The sequence below is a fragment of the Clarias gariepinus genome, chromosome 3, assembly GCF_024256425.1.
Source record: "Clarias gariepinus isolate MV-2021 ecotype Netherlands chromosome 3, CGAR_prim_01v2, whole genome shotgun sequence".
NCBI lineage: Eukaryota > Metazoa > Chordata > Actinopteri > Siluriformes > Clariidae > Clarias > Clarias gariepinus.
This window is the reverse complement of record NC_071102.1, coordinates 39,699,721-39,714,492: the sequence shown is the minus strand read 5'-3', so window position 1 is coordinate 39,714,492 and position 14,772 is coordinate 39,699,721. Positions and strand designations below refer to the sequence as shown.

General features: G+C 37.5%; 1 protein-coding gene across 1 annotated transcript in view; it reads right to left on the bottom strand.

Moving 5' to 3' along the window:
- Nucleotides 1-7,983: 7,983 nt before the first annotated feature.
- hs3st2 (heparan sulfate (glucosamine) 3-O-sulfotransferase 2) overlaps nucleotides 7,984-14,772 on the bottom strand; it is a 43,372-nt gene continuing 36,583 nt past the window's right edge. Inside the window, exon 2 of the mRNA XM_053492764.1 lies at nucleotides 7,984-9,023. Coding sequence (XP_053348739.1) covers nucleotides 8,405-9,023 — 619 coding nt within the window. The 3' untranslated portion in view covers nucleotides 7,984-8,404. The remainder of the gene's footprint in view (nucleotides 9,024-14,772) is intronic.

Genomic DNA, 14,772 nt, shown 5'->3' with positions numbered 1-14,772 from the left:
AAACACACAAAGGTTAGCCTATTCATGGGAGGTTTTCACAAACGAAGCTGAGCCATAAATAAACTCCAAGAAGAGCTATAACTGGATGATTCCTCAAGGGCTCGATTCTACTGCTGTCTCGCATGTTGGCTACATTCTGCTTTTACTTTTTTCCTCATTAACACATTTCACAGATATACGGGGGTTATGGTGTGAAGATCCACCACTTTGCCCCTATCAGCTTTGGCACTATACATTGTGTGTGTGTGTGTGTGTAACTGTGGGTTTTAATATCTTGAGCTTGGCAGTGATCTTTCGCAGACGTTTGGCTGGTCCCGTCTGTATATTTTGTCTCAAAAACTGGAGCATTTATTTGATTTCTGAGCCTAAATATAGGGTTCAATTTAAGCTTTCGTCACTGCATTAATTAGCTGCATAAATATTTAAATCAATTGATGGTCCTCAAAATCAGAGACGGCACATCCAAAGAGCCGTTTGTCAAATCTTTATAAAGTTCTGCTTCATTTTAAACTCTATTCAACAGATATAAGCTTATAAGCTGATGATTCAGAGATCCATAGAGTTATTATTACCTCAATCTACACTCTCTCGGTTACAGATGGTCCAAAATGCAGCAGCCAGATTCTTAACAGGTACTAAGAAAAGGGATCACATCACCCCAGCTCTTGCTTTATTGCACTGGCGTCCTATAAAATTCAGAGTTGATTTCAAGATTCTTCTTTTTGCATATAAGGCATTGCATAATTCTGCTCCAGACTATATCTGCAATCTTATCACACCCTATGCAGCTTCTAGGTCTTTAAGATTTAATGATCAGTTACTATTATTACTATTACTACTAGTAATTACTACTATTACTAGTTTACCACTGCATATCAGAGCTTCTACATCATTGGACGTTTTTAAATCAAGCTGAAAGACACATTTTTACTCATCAGCATTTGGGTGATGTGGTGCAAATATTTTGCATAACAAATTTGTGTTTAATTGTTGTGTTGTGAATTTTCTTTTTAATATTTTTAATATTTGTTTTATTTTTGGTTGTTTATTTCTATTGTAAAGCACTTTGGATCAACTATGGTTGTGTTAAACCTGTGCTCTATAAATAAAATTAGACTTTGACTTGACTTGATTATTGCACCTCTTGGTACACAAATTAGAAACACAACTACTGCCAACGGAGTGGGGTGGGAATGATACTGCCCCATGTTTCTCCAAAACAAGACAGTTAATTACAGGGTTGCCATGTTACCTTTCTCAATTCGATCTAGTTTGAGGTTGTTTCCACACTAGGAAACACACATTATAATCTAGTGTAAAATATGAAAAGCTTTATTTAAGCTGTTTGCATAAAAACAGGACTTTTGTTAAACTCAATCCACAATGCAACCTTTTTTTCCTGACTATGCCAGAGTTCTCAAAAACTTCAAATCTATTTTTACACAATTACTCTACTCTATTTCTCTAAATTCTTCAAACATTAACCTTATCATATTAACTAAATGTAATGTTTTTTTGTTGTTGTTGTTGAAATTAACACATTTGCGTTGAATCACCCAATGAAGTCCAAATAGCATTATTTAATATTGCTTTGAAATATTTTAACATGCATCATTAACAAGTTAAAGCCTTAGGCTCTTCACAATCGCAGCATTACTCAACACCTACACTGAAACTTGGTGGTGGTAGCATACAGTATGTTGTGTTGATATTTTTCATTAGCAATAACAGAAGTACAGGGCAATCCTCCAACTAAACTTGTTTCAGATTAGAGACTAAGGATTGAGCTTTATCACAAAAAAATATGAGGATGTCAGCCTTTGCGTTATGGCTAATGCTAATATTATAGATATTTTGGAGAAAATGTCAAAAAAAAAACTAAATAAAACTTGCTTCCGAAGTTAACTAGGAATTCCTTACAATGTTAAAACCTTCCCGATACAGTATTTCATGCTCCGAATTAACTCACCTGCCTTGTTGGGTATAGTTTAGTGGTTGAGGTGTTGCACAAGGGATCAGAATGTCCTAGATTTAAACCCCAGCATCACAAAGCTGCCACTGTTGGGTCCTTAGCTCAGATGTGTAATGAGGTAAAAGTCAGTTGCACTAGATAAATATATCTGCTAAGTGTTGAGTTAAGTACTTAAGATGGCAAAAATTACATGTCTTTTGTAATACTAGAGATTTTGCTCTTATCTACTCATTTTGCTATAATCTAGTGTAAAATATGAAAAGCTTTATTCAAGCTGTTTGCATAAAAACATAACTTTTGTTCTCTCAAACCACTTTGTTAACTCAAACCACAATGCAACCATTTTCTTACAGCAGAAACTTCAAATCCATTTCTACACATTCTAAATTCTCCAAACATTAACCTTATCCCATTAACCAAATGCAATGTTCTTTTTTCAATTGAAAATAACACATTTGCGTTGAATCATCCAATGAGGTTCAAATAGCATTATTTAATATTGCTTTTAATATTTGTAACATGCATCATCAAGTCTCACTCATCATTATTACCACTTAATCCTAAATCACGGAGCCCTGGAGCCTATCCCAGGAAATCTAAGGGCATGAGGTGGGGTACACCCTGGACAGGGTGCCAATCCATCGCAGGGCACACACACACACACACACATACTCACTTACAAACATTACAGAAACCATAGACAAGCAAAGCCTTTGGCTTTTTTAGAATCTCAGTATTACTCATCACCCTGTGAACACCTACACTGAAATATGGTGGTGGTAGCATATGTTGTGTTAATATTTTTCATTAGCAATGACAGAAATACAAGGCAATTCTAGAACTAAACCTGTTTCAGACTCTTCACATTGCCTAAAACCACCAACAAAGCTAAACTGGAGTGGTTTATCTGGCTGAATACTTATGTTAATACTTACCAATGTTCCTTCCAGCTTGAGCAGTTTTGCCATTATCAATATCCAGATGTGCACAGCTGATAAAGACGTATGCTAAAAATCTTGCAGCTGTAAATGCAACCAAGGAATGTCTGTTTGTTTTCTTTAATAATTCAGATGTTGTATAAAGAAAATGCTACAAAAAAAAAAAAAAAAACTTGATGTTATTATTACTGGCACAGCCTCTTTTTCTACTGTATCTCAAATCAGACCTGCGGTGCCAGATGAATGGGTCAAGGTAGTACCGCAGGAGGGCTGCACGATTCTGCACGACTCAAAATGTGAATAATGATTTTTTTTTAAATGGGAATTAAGTTCTCTCTGTTTTTTTACAACCAAAAACATTATTGCGCTTAAGTAAAACAAAACAAAAAACAACACCTATCCATTGCATATTCACTCACTCACTTGCTCACTCATCATCTATACCACTTTTTCCTGTATTCAGGGTCGTGGAGGGGCCTGAAGCCTATCCCAGAGGAGTTAGGGCATAAGGCAGGGTACACACTGAACAGGGTGCCAATTCATCACAGGGCACACAGACACACACTCACTCACACACTACAGGCAATTCGAGAACACCAATTAGCCCAATCTGCATGTCTTTAGAAGGAAACCGACTAAGAACAAGGAGAACATGCAAACTTCATGCACACAGAGACCGGAATGGAACTTGGCTGGGAATCTAACCCAGACCCTGGAGGTGCAAGGCGACAGTGCTTTTCCCTATTTTAAAACACTTAAGGTAAATAATATTAATAATAATTCTTCCTCTTTTTCTTCCGTCACAGAATTTTTTACTTACTCAATCATCATTATTACCACTTAATCCTAAGTCACGGGGACCTGGAGCCTATCCCAGGAAACTTAGGCATGAGGCAGGGTACACCCTGGACAGGGTGCCAATCCATCGCAGGGCACACGCACATACTCACTTACACGCTACGGGCAATTTAAGAACACCAATTTGCCTAACTGGAAACCAGAGTGCAATGCTGGACAGACGAGCTCTACAGAGGGTGGATCAGCTGAGCGCATTATCCGCACCGAGCTCTCTGACCTGCACTCAATCTACAGCATGCGGTGCTGGACCAAGGCCAGGAAGATAGTGAAGGACCTCAACCATCCCAACAATGGACTGATCTCTCTGTTGAGGTCAGGAAAAGCGATTCCGCTCCCTGTAGACCAACACAGAGAGACTGAGGAGGAGCTTCTTCACGCAGGCGATACACCACACAGTACTGATCCAATTTGCACAAACACACATATGTTCCTTGCACTCACTCTTTAAAAAGAAATTACTTACTTATTTTATTTGATTCTGTTTCCTTGATGCACATAAGTCACTTTAAATATGACACTTTTAGGCATATTTGCACACCCCCTGGACATTTCTATTTATATTAATTCCTACGGAAAATTTCCATAAATTCTATATTTTATAGATTGTACGGCTAGGTTTTTCTTATTTTTTTCTTATATTTTCTTATATTTTACTTATATTGTACAGATATTAATTTTTTTTTTGTTAAATTTACTTTCTATTTTTTTTCATATTTATTTCCTATTGATAGTCTTTTATTTTAAGGTCATGGGTAGATGTCTAAGCATTTCACTGCATATCGTACTGTGTATGACTGTGTATGTGACAAATAAATTTTGAATTTAAACAATTAGAAATTTTGGCAAAAATACATCTTTGCTTGGAGTGAGGTGATATGCTCCATCTGTGGACCATTTCTATGCAGGCCGGTAGAAACTATTCCTTCTCATCTAACACAAGTTCTTTTGCTGTCCATTACTACAGCCAGGTAATTCGACTAAATTGTCTGCACTATGGACCTGAATTCATACTTTTGCTGAATCCAGCATTCCTACCAAAGGCAATCTGAGCATTATGGTTTATACATATTTTTTCACGCCATACACATTTCCATAATTTTCTTTTGATTTTGTGAAGTTGCTTTGAGACAATGACTGTTGTTAAAAGCTAAATATATACAACTTAATGACCTGAATAATTGCCATTGAGGTACATTAATAAACCATCCATATATATATATATATATATAAACATTTTATAATAAATTTAAAAAAAAAGAAAGAAGGAAAGAAAGAAAGAAAGAAAGAAAGAAAGAAAGAAAGAAAGCCATAAGAGGTACTGTTTGCAGTTCCACATGGCTTGTCATAAACTGCAAATGTGACTTCTTATGGCTTTCTTTCTACAATAGCTTTCTTCTTGCCACTCTTCCATAAAGGCCAGATTTGTGGAGTGCATGACTAATAGTTGTGTACAGATGTCCTGTGTACACCTGAGCTGTGGATCTCTGTAGCTCCTCCAGAGTTACCATGGGCCTCTTGGCTGCTTCTCTGATTAATGCTCTTCTCGCCCGGCCTGTCAGTTTAGGTGGACGTCCATGTCTTGGTAGGTTTGCAGTTGTGCCATACTACATATTTCCATTTTCGGGTGATGGATCGAACAGTGCTCTGTGAGAATGGGAGCTTGGGATATTTTTTAGACCCTAACCCTGCTTTAAACTTCCCCCCAACAACTTTATCCCTGAACTGTCGGGTGTGTTCCTTGGGCTTCATGATGCTGTTTGTTCACTAATGTTCTATAAATAAAACCACTAAGGGCTTCATAGAACATCTGTATTCATCCTGAGATTAAATTACACACAGGTGGACTCTAATGAGGTGACCGAATTACATACTGAAGGCAGTTAGTTTCACTAGGTTTTAGTTAGGGGCATCAGAGTAAAGAGGGCTGAATACAAATGCACCCCACACAAATTTCCTACCACTTCATAAGTATGCGCCACTTTGTGTTGGTCTACCACATAAAATGCATTTACGTTTTGACAAAATGTGGGGGTATAATAACTTTTGCAAGGCAAAAGCAATAAGTAACTAGCAATAAGGGTCATTTGAGCTGATATGGTGCCTATGTGGTATTATGGAGAGGATGTGGTGAAGACGTCTGCTATTGGTGACTGCCAAAGGAACGTGAGTTGATGTACCAGCTCTCAAGGAAACCACTGATCCTGCTGGATGCCAGTCGTTCACTCAACTGTAAAACTATGTTCAGATAAGAACCCTTGTATTGTCATGTAATAATGAAGGATGTAGTTTAAAGCTTGTTTCTGGGATGAAATCTGTGGATCAGAGTCATAAAAATATCACATCTGCTCTAAATATTAACTCATCAACAGGCTGCAGTAGATGGATATCATTCTGAATCTCCTCTTATAAGTTTCCTGTGCAGTAGACAGAGAAGTGAAAACATGATTTTGTCCGTCATTGTGTTTGATGTAGCCTAATAAGAAGGAGGTTCAAGTTGCTGCTGAGAAGCTCAAAGTTCATGACATTTATAACGCCGCCTGTTTGTTTTTCGGTATTTACTTTAAAGGTTAAACTGGCCTGTAGGAGTAATTATATTGTTGCCTCCCCCATGATCATATTAGATTGATGGAAGATCTTTATGGGGGACTCGGCGGCGCTTTAGAGAGCCGATCTGCTCAATCTGCACTGCTTCTAATTAATATCAGTGTCTAATTCAATTATTTAAGCATTAAGACAGCTCACACTTTTGTGTGATTTTGACAATGTATTGCTACAGTTTTAAAATCATGGGTTACCTTTTTATTTTTTTGGTATGACATCGACACATATAGTGGTGCTATGTACAGTAAAGGCACAGAAAGGCTGAATATTCTATTCTCATCCTTTAGATTACTTTTTATTATGTTGTATTATGTTATGTATATATATACACTGATCAGCCATAACATTATGACCACCCACCTAATATTGACACCAAAACAGTAACGATCTGCGTGTTCTGATGCCTTTCTTTCGAAATCAGCCTTAACCTTTTCTTTAAATTGAGCTACAGTAGCTCTTCCATCAGGCCGGACTACCCGGGCCAGCATTCAATCCCCATGTGCATCAGTGAGCCTCGGCCACCCATGACCCTGTCGCCAGTGCACCAGTATTCCTTCCTTGGGTCAACTTTTGGTATGTCCTGACCACTGCAGATCAGGAACATCCCACAAGGGTTGCAGTGTCTAGCCATCACAACACAGCCCTTGTCAAAGTCAGTCAATTTCTTATGCTTGCCATGTTTACTTGCAGCCTAATATTTCACACCCTTTTCCAGCCACCATGGTAATGAGACGTAGAGAAAATGTAGCTACTGTGAGAAGGGCCAGATTGTGATAGCTAGCCAACTGGGTCAGAGCAACTTGTGGAATGTGCCTGGACATACCAAAAGTGATCAAAGCAAGAAAAACCAGTCAGCTGGTGACACGGTCATGGATGGCCAACGTTCACTGATGCACATGAAGGCTGGATCCAATAGAAGTAGTTGATCCAATAGAAGCACTAGTGTAAATCAAACTGAGAAAAAGGTTAATGCTGGTTGTGATACAAAGGTGTTCGAGTGCACACCGTTATGGCAGCAATACTCAATATTAAGCAGGTGGTCATGATGTTAAGGCTGATCAGTGTATATGTGTATGAGATCTCCTTCACTCGCTCTCCTTCTCTCTAAGACATTAAATCTGAATCAGATTTTTTTTACAGCGGTGATGTGATCCATTAGAGGAATAGTTTATGCAGGACCAGTCTTCTCTACAAAACCTGGCATAGATTGAGACTAAATTGGATAGTCCACTGGGAATCTCTCACTAGCTTAAAAAAAAAAAAAAAAAAAAACAGCCCTTAAAATTTTGCCAGTTATTTCGCAAGGGTGTGACAGGGGTTTTCAATCTCCTTTGAAGATCACATCTGCTATCGGATGCAAAACATCTGCTGATGGCATGCAGTTTTAAGGTATCTGCTGCAAGGAAAAAAATACATAGGCATTAAAAGAAGGACACGAGTAAGTGTAATATGATCAATTTGTTTATCAACCTCAGAACATGCTGTGCTCTTTCCCAGGGTCAAGATCATAAAAACCTTTAAATAACAAAAAAAAGAAACCTTTAAGCCAAGTTTTTTTTTTTTAAGGATGTGTTTAATTTTTTCGCCATGTTCCATTTTAATAACACACTGCAGTCGTATGCTGGATGGGTTTCAGTTTCATAACAAGATGACACACTTTTTGTATTTTAAACAGTAACAGGAGGACAGTGAACAGACACAGTGCTGTGCATGACAAGTACTTTGAAACCAAATGACAGCTTCTCAGTTATTCCCTTGATTTAATGAGCAAGTGTCAATCCTAAACGTAGGCAAGGATTTCGCGTGGATGCCACAGTGTCCTGAGCTACAGTAGGAATAGCTATGGATTTCGCCTGTGTAGAATCTTTCAGCTTCAGCTTATAAGCTAATTTAATATTTTAAGAGCATTTGGTCTTCATTTGTTTAAGGTGTCCTTTGAGGTTTTCTGTTTTCACTCACTCCTTCAGTCGAGCGGCGGATCTGACTGACAGATTTGATGCCATGACTCATTCATCATTTAAGAAAGCGTACCGCTTCAGTCCCATCTGAAATCGTGTCCTACCGTTTCATAGAATTTCACATTGAAAGGCCTATAAAAGTCACGCAACTGCTCAATGACCTCCTGGTCGATTTGGACATGTGTCCTGCCCTTGGATTTGCCAAGGCATCGAGGAGTGCTGCTGCTCTCAGGCTTCTTCAAACAGGGGAAGCCTTTCGTTCGGTTGAAATAGAAGTGCTTGTCTGTGATGATGCGCTTAAGTCCCAGAAAATCCTGCACGCGCCCAAGCTCGCCGGCCGGGTCCGTGATGAGCCGCTCGCCACTCACGAAGTGGATCTGCGAGAGCCGGAAGTACTGCAGCCAGTTCTCGAGGTGCAGGATGTACATGCCTATGCGGATGGCATTCCACGACGTGTCCACCAAACCCTGGCTCCTGTTCTTGAAGGCGAGCTCCTCAAAGCTGGGAATGTCTGGCTTTTTGGATAGCGTCTGTGTGTAGTCGGAGATGGCTCGCGTCACAGGGTTTCGCACCACCACGATGAGTTTGGTCTCTTGGGACATAGTGGCGATGCGGCGCGGAGCTTCGCGCGTTACAAAGTAGCTGGGAGTTTTCTCCATGGTGATTTGGCTGTCCAGCGTCCGCGGCATTAGGCCTCTACAGAGGAACAGAAAAGAAATTTCATTTAATGGTGGAAAACCTAAGTGGTAAAATAACGTGACGTATTTGGGACACATACGCACATACACATTGTAGCAAAACAAAAATAAATAATGAAGATATCACGTCACTATAGATTTGTTTTCAACATTCTGTGTTTCCGATTCGATTTATATTGTGATTCTGTTATTAGTACAATTTTATAAATATTATAATAAGTATACATTTTGTATTATTGTATGTAATTTTTATTTTTATTATTTTAATTTATTTGACAAATAAACATAACATGGTAATTGGTACTACAAATTGCATCATCTAGGTGTAGTGTCTGTAACTTTTTTTCATTCTTTCAATGATCTTAACTGTTATTCGGATGAAACTTGACCAAAAATGTAGAATTGTTAAGATAATGCAACATGACATGGTTACACTACAGATTTTTTTTAAGGTAAAATCTTTAATTTTGCACAAAATGCTTTGATTCAGGCAATTTTTTTGTAATCTCCTAAAAGCTTACACCAATTTTAGTATCAATACTACAATTGCACATGAAGAATTATGAATAATTTACATTTTACATTGTTATTGTTTAAAGCGAGACAGTATAATGTTGAAAAAAATTATAAAATTTTTATAGAACCAAGATTGGTCACTTTCGTGCTGCATAAACTTTATAAGTAGCTTCCGTCGAAACTGGATTACCCTTAAAGCACCCGGGAGGTCTGAAACCACAGTGCTTACAACCACAAAGACACGGTGCCGCATATATAAATATATATTAAATACATATAACTATGAATCATATAGACGTTAAATAATAATAATAATTATTATTATAATTTAAAAATCCTGAACACAATATTTAAAATCCGTGTGAAGATACTGCAATATTTTTTTCTTGTCTCTTTACAACATATTCTACAACTTGCAAACTTTACTCAATTGCTTCATGTGCCTTTCTCGAAAATGAAAGTAATGAAAGCAACATCTACAACCAGCATGTTGTACGAAGCCTGTACACTGTGCACAATATGTACTCATACTGGCCAGGATTTCTGATGAAGAGATAAAATTAACACGACCAGCAAATGGACAAGTACAAGCCTCCTTATAGAAAAAAAACTTCAGTTACACTCTCAAAATCAGTGCACATACCCAAACACACACACAGAAGCTTTTAATACTTTCAGCCAATATTTCCAGTCCCTTATCTCCCCAGTGTGTTTGATGCTGAAGGGCATGGGGAAATTATCAAATCTCAGCCACATCCTGCACTCTGAGTCATAAATCACCATCACCTGCATTACAGATGCACAATACCGAGAGAGGCTTTGGGAAATCTAGGACACTTGAAATAGGTCATTATTATCACAAAGTTTTCTAGTAGAGAACCATCAAATCCTACAACTTCAAAGTTGTAGAAACGTGAACCAGTGAATTACAGAAAAGGGATCAGTTTGTTAAAAAGTGTAATGATCAGTACTGTGCCAAACCGGTCATTAATACTGGGAATAATCTGAAATAAAATTATATATATATACTGTATATATGCCATATTGTTAGATTGATCACAATCTATGGAGGAGATAAACTAGGTTGGGATATTTTTATTGATTAATATAATACTTTGAAAGACTAGAACACAATACTTTAACTGCACTCCGTGTCTTGGATGTCTTGTTAAAAATGAAAAAGAAAAGAAAAAAATCAGGGAAGAATAAAGTACTCAAACTAAGGTGTAGCAGAGCCTTCCCAGAGGCTTTGTGGACTTCGTTTGTGCAAAGCCGTGAAGCCGTGGGACGTCCCATTTCTCATTTGCGGATCCAAGAGAATTCTCACATGCACCCTTCGGAGATGGCTGAATCAAAGGCATCGACTCGGTGGCGGTCTCCTACCCAAAACCCCTTGCGACTGTTAGTGAGCAACGATCACAGACAAAAAGGAAATGAGAGCTGCGAGGGATATGAAATGAGAAAACAAGATCTTCAAATCAAGAGGGTGACTGTGTGTGGGGTTATTAATCTACTTGTCATTAAACAGCCTTATTGAGCTATAAATATAATGAATTAAAATTGGACATGTGCAAACCCAATCTAGATAATTAGCTACTAAATGTACAGGGTCGACCGTCACACAGCATTACAGAGTTTCTATGGATTATGGTACAAAAAAATACTTTTTTTGCCAACATGAAAACAAACGTTGATTTCAGGAAAGAGAATAAAGCTGTACTGGTCATAACAATGCCGGGAATTATTTCAGATTACTTTCAATGTTTCAAAATTACTTTCAATGAATGAGCATATCATTATAAATGATCTTGTCAATAACCTGGACTTAATAGGAATTTAATATATATTTTTAAGAATAGAATTGTATGATTCTCATTCAACGTTACGTGACCGCTACAAACAATACCTCCGTTTTCCTAGCGCATTTCTATAGATGGTCTCAGATCAGATTTTACACACTAGCTTAAAACAAATAAATTGATATATTTTAATGATAAAATTAGTTTGTTTAATCTGTTGAAAGCATGAAGAATTGTTTTAGTTTGCATCTTGTAATTTAATGTGACTTAATATCCCACAAATTAGCCGTAAAAACGTTACAACGTACTCAGGAATCATTTTTTTAATATTTCATCTCAGAATAGCTAACGCAAAATAAGCACTTAGTGAAGAGTCCGGGGCCCACTCTTAAACTGGTCCATCGTCCCTATTTCTAGCACACTGCAGTACACAGTGTTAAAAATATAGCCTTCTGCCATCCTACCTAGTGCACTACATTTCAGTTGGAAATGTAGCCATGCGAATGAGCACATTCTGCATTATTTGGGAATCATCATCACTTTATCATCCAATATGCCTGCCTCACTATAATCCATTCTAAAGAGGCATAGACCACCCACGAAGTTCCAAAGAACCGCTTCGATCCACCTACTGTACAAATAACTGCTACTATATTTTTTCAGCCTGCAGCTACATTTCCAAATTTCCAGCATGCCTGAAATTTATTTTGATGGCTGTGATTTCTTACAGAAATTACCTTGACAGGGTCAAGGATGTAAGAAAGACCTCTAAGGAGACACAAAGCTCAATTAGCAAATCATATAAAGTCTTAAGCCGTTCCTTACTGTATGTTTTTTTCTCCGGATTTTCTCCCTAATTTTGGGTGTGTTTAAATTCCTCCCATATAGGAGGAATAACCCCTAGGGGGCTCCCACATTAAGACTATCACGTGTTATCACGCACTGTTGGGTTCATCACCGATATACTAATCACTTTTTGTGATTACTCTGTGCAAAAAACCCTTGCACAGTACTAGTGCTCATGAGTTACTCAGCGATTTATGGATGGGTTAACATTTCAAGTTGAATCTGTTTATTAATGAAGTAAATGAAACCAAGGCAAAATCCAAACCTGTTAATCTGTTATGACAAATATCAGTAGCTATTCTATTATGACACCATATGCTATAGAATAGAAGCTGTAAGTTCTTTCACTGCAAGTCCTTCTGGAATTCCTGGTAGGTTAACCGGCTACACAAACTCTTGGTGTGAATGAGTGTGTAAGTGTGTGAGTTCTCCATAAGTGAAGATAATGATTGACTGAATAAGTGAACTTAGGAGGAACCTTTTTATCATTTTGTCATCATGGGCGATCGATACCTAAAAACATCTGCATGTGAAAACACTGCAGTATAATATATAGTACAATATAATGAGGGCAAGTAATGCTCCTTTATTAGTTTAAACTAACATTTGGGTACAGCAACAACAAGATTTGGACCGATTTGTCACTGCTGTGACTCTCAGAACCATTTTATTCGTTCTTCTAGCTAATCAGGCTCCATCACCATCCTGTGCTCTCCATCACCGTCACCGAGCAGGATCTCATATCCGCAGCTATGAACTTCACAAGCAATTAGCAAAGTAAGGCTGTCTGAGATTGCTCAGCATGTGTGTTTTCTAGTTCCTTTGTAAGAGCTGTTTGTGGTATAATCCATCCACCCATCCATATACAGTAGAAAACTCTGTAGTCTAACTAGGGACAATGGAGTCCCATGGTGATGCTGTCTTGTAGTAACATTGTTGCTTACTCACTCACTCATCATCTATACCGCTTTATTCTCTATCCAGGGTCGTTGGGGGGCTGGAGCCCATCCCATAAGACTTAGGGCACGAGGGAGGGTGCCAATCCATCACAGGGCACAAACACACACACACACACACACACAAACACACTTATTCACACACTATGGACTATTTGGGAATGCCAATTAGCCTAATCTGCATTACTGTAAACCCAGATTTGATATCTACCTAAACAATCAATTACAATGTACTTAATAATTTTAAGTTTGATTGCATTACTATTATAGGTAAGATATTATACTAATTTGTAATACAATATACTTGCAATTTGATAGTAATGTAATAAATTAATAATTTTAAGTTTAATCGCTTAAAAAACATTAAGTTTTAGCCGTGGCCACGCCTCTTTATCTCCATAGAGACCGAATTTGAAGTTGATGATTGGCTGTTTCTTCAGGCAACAACTTCCAGCAGGTGAGACCGGAGAGCGACGGTCAGGCTGCTGTTCCACAGTCTACTGAATATGGTGAGTTCTATTGGCGAGAAGTATAAACCTGCTTTTTTTTTTTTTTTTGCTTTATTTTGTACAGAAGCGCATTGCATTCACACAATAAAAAAAAATCGCAGGGATTATGTCATAATTATGAGTTAGTAAGTCATAATTATGAGATCCTGATCTCATAATTATGACTTACTAACTCATAATTGTGACTTAGTATCTCATAATTATGAGATATCATCTCATAAATATGACTTAATATCTCATAATTATGAGATAAGGGGAGGCAGTTTGTGGAAGGGGGCATTTTAACGCATGACATCGGAAACGAAAGTTACTGCATCCTTTTGTCGGAAACGAGGATCCAGAATTTTTAATAGGTGCCCAGATGATTCTCTGAGATACCACAAAGCCAGCTTGGGTGCATTTTAAATGCATGATTGTGTATCCATGAAGCATTCCATATTGGTTTTGTTACGTGGGGCGGTATGGAGATCCGCACCATGAAATGTTATGATGAGTATACGAGCCCTAACGCAGGTCTTTGGAGGAGGTCAAAGAAATAGGGGTTTTTGTGAGAGTGCTTATGATACACATGGGAAGACCTTTACGTTTGGATATAAAAGGGGGTTTATTAACTAGGAACTTAAAAGGAAACACAATTAAAACGGAAAACACAAAATGAACAGAGCTCCGTCGTCTACGCGAGAACGGACGGTGCTCGGGAAACTAAAAAAACAATCCAAGAAATAAATAAAAGCAAATTAAATTTGGCAATATTTGCCTAATTGTCCCTGTCTTCTCAGAAGCAATGACCTAACCCCAATAATTATATGTGATAATAAGTCATAATTATGAGATACTAAGTCATAATTATGAGATATTATCTCATAATTATGTAATTTTATCTAATAATTATGATATATTATCTCATAGTTATGAGATATTAAGTCATAATTATGAGTTAGTAAGTCATAATTATGAGATCAGGATGTCATAATTATGAGATATTATCTCATAATTATGAAATTTTATCTCATAATTATGAGATATTATCTCATAACTATGAGATATTAAGTCATAATTATGAGTAAGTAAGTCATAATTATGAGATCAGGATGTCATAATTATGAGATATTAAGTCATAA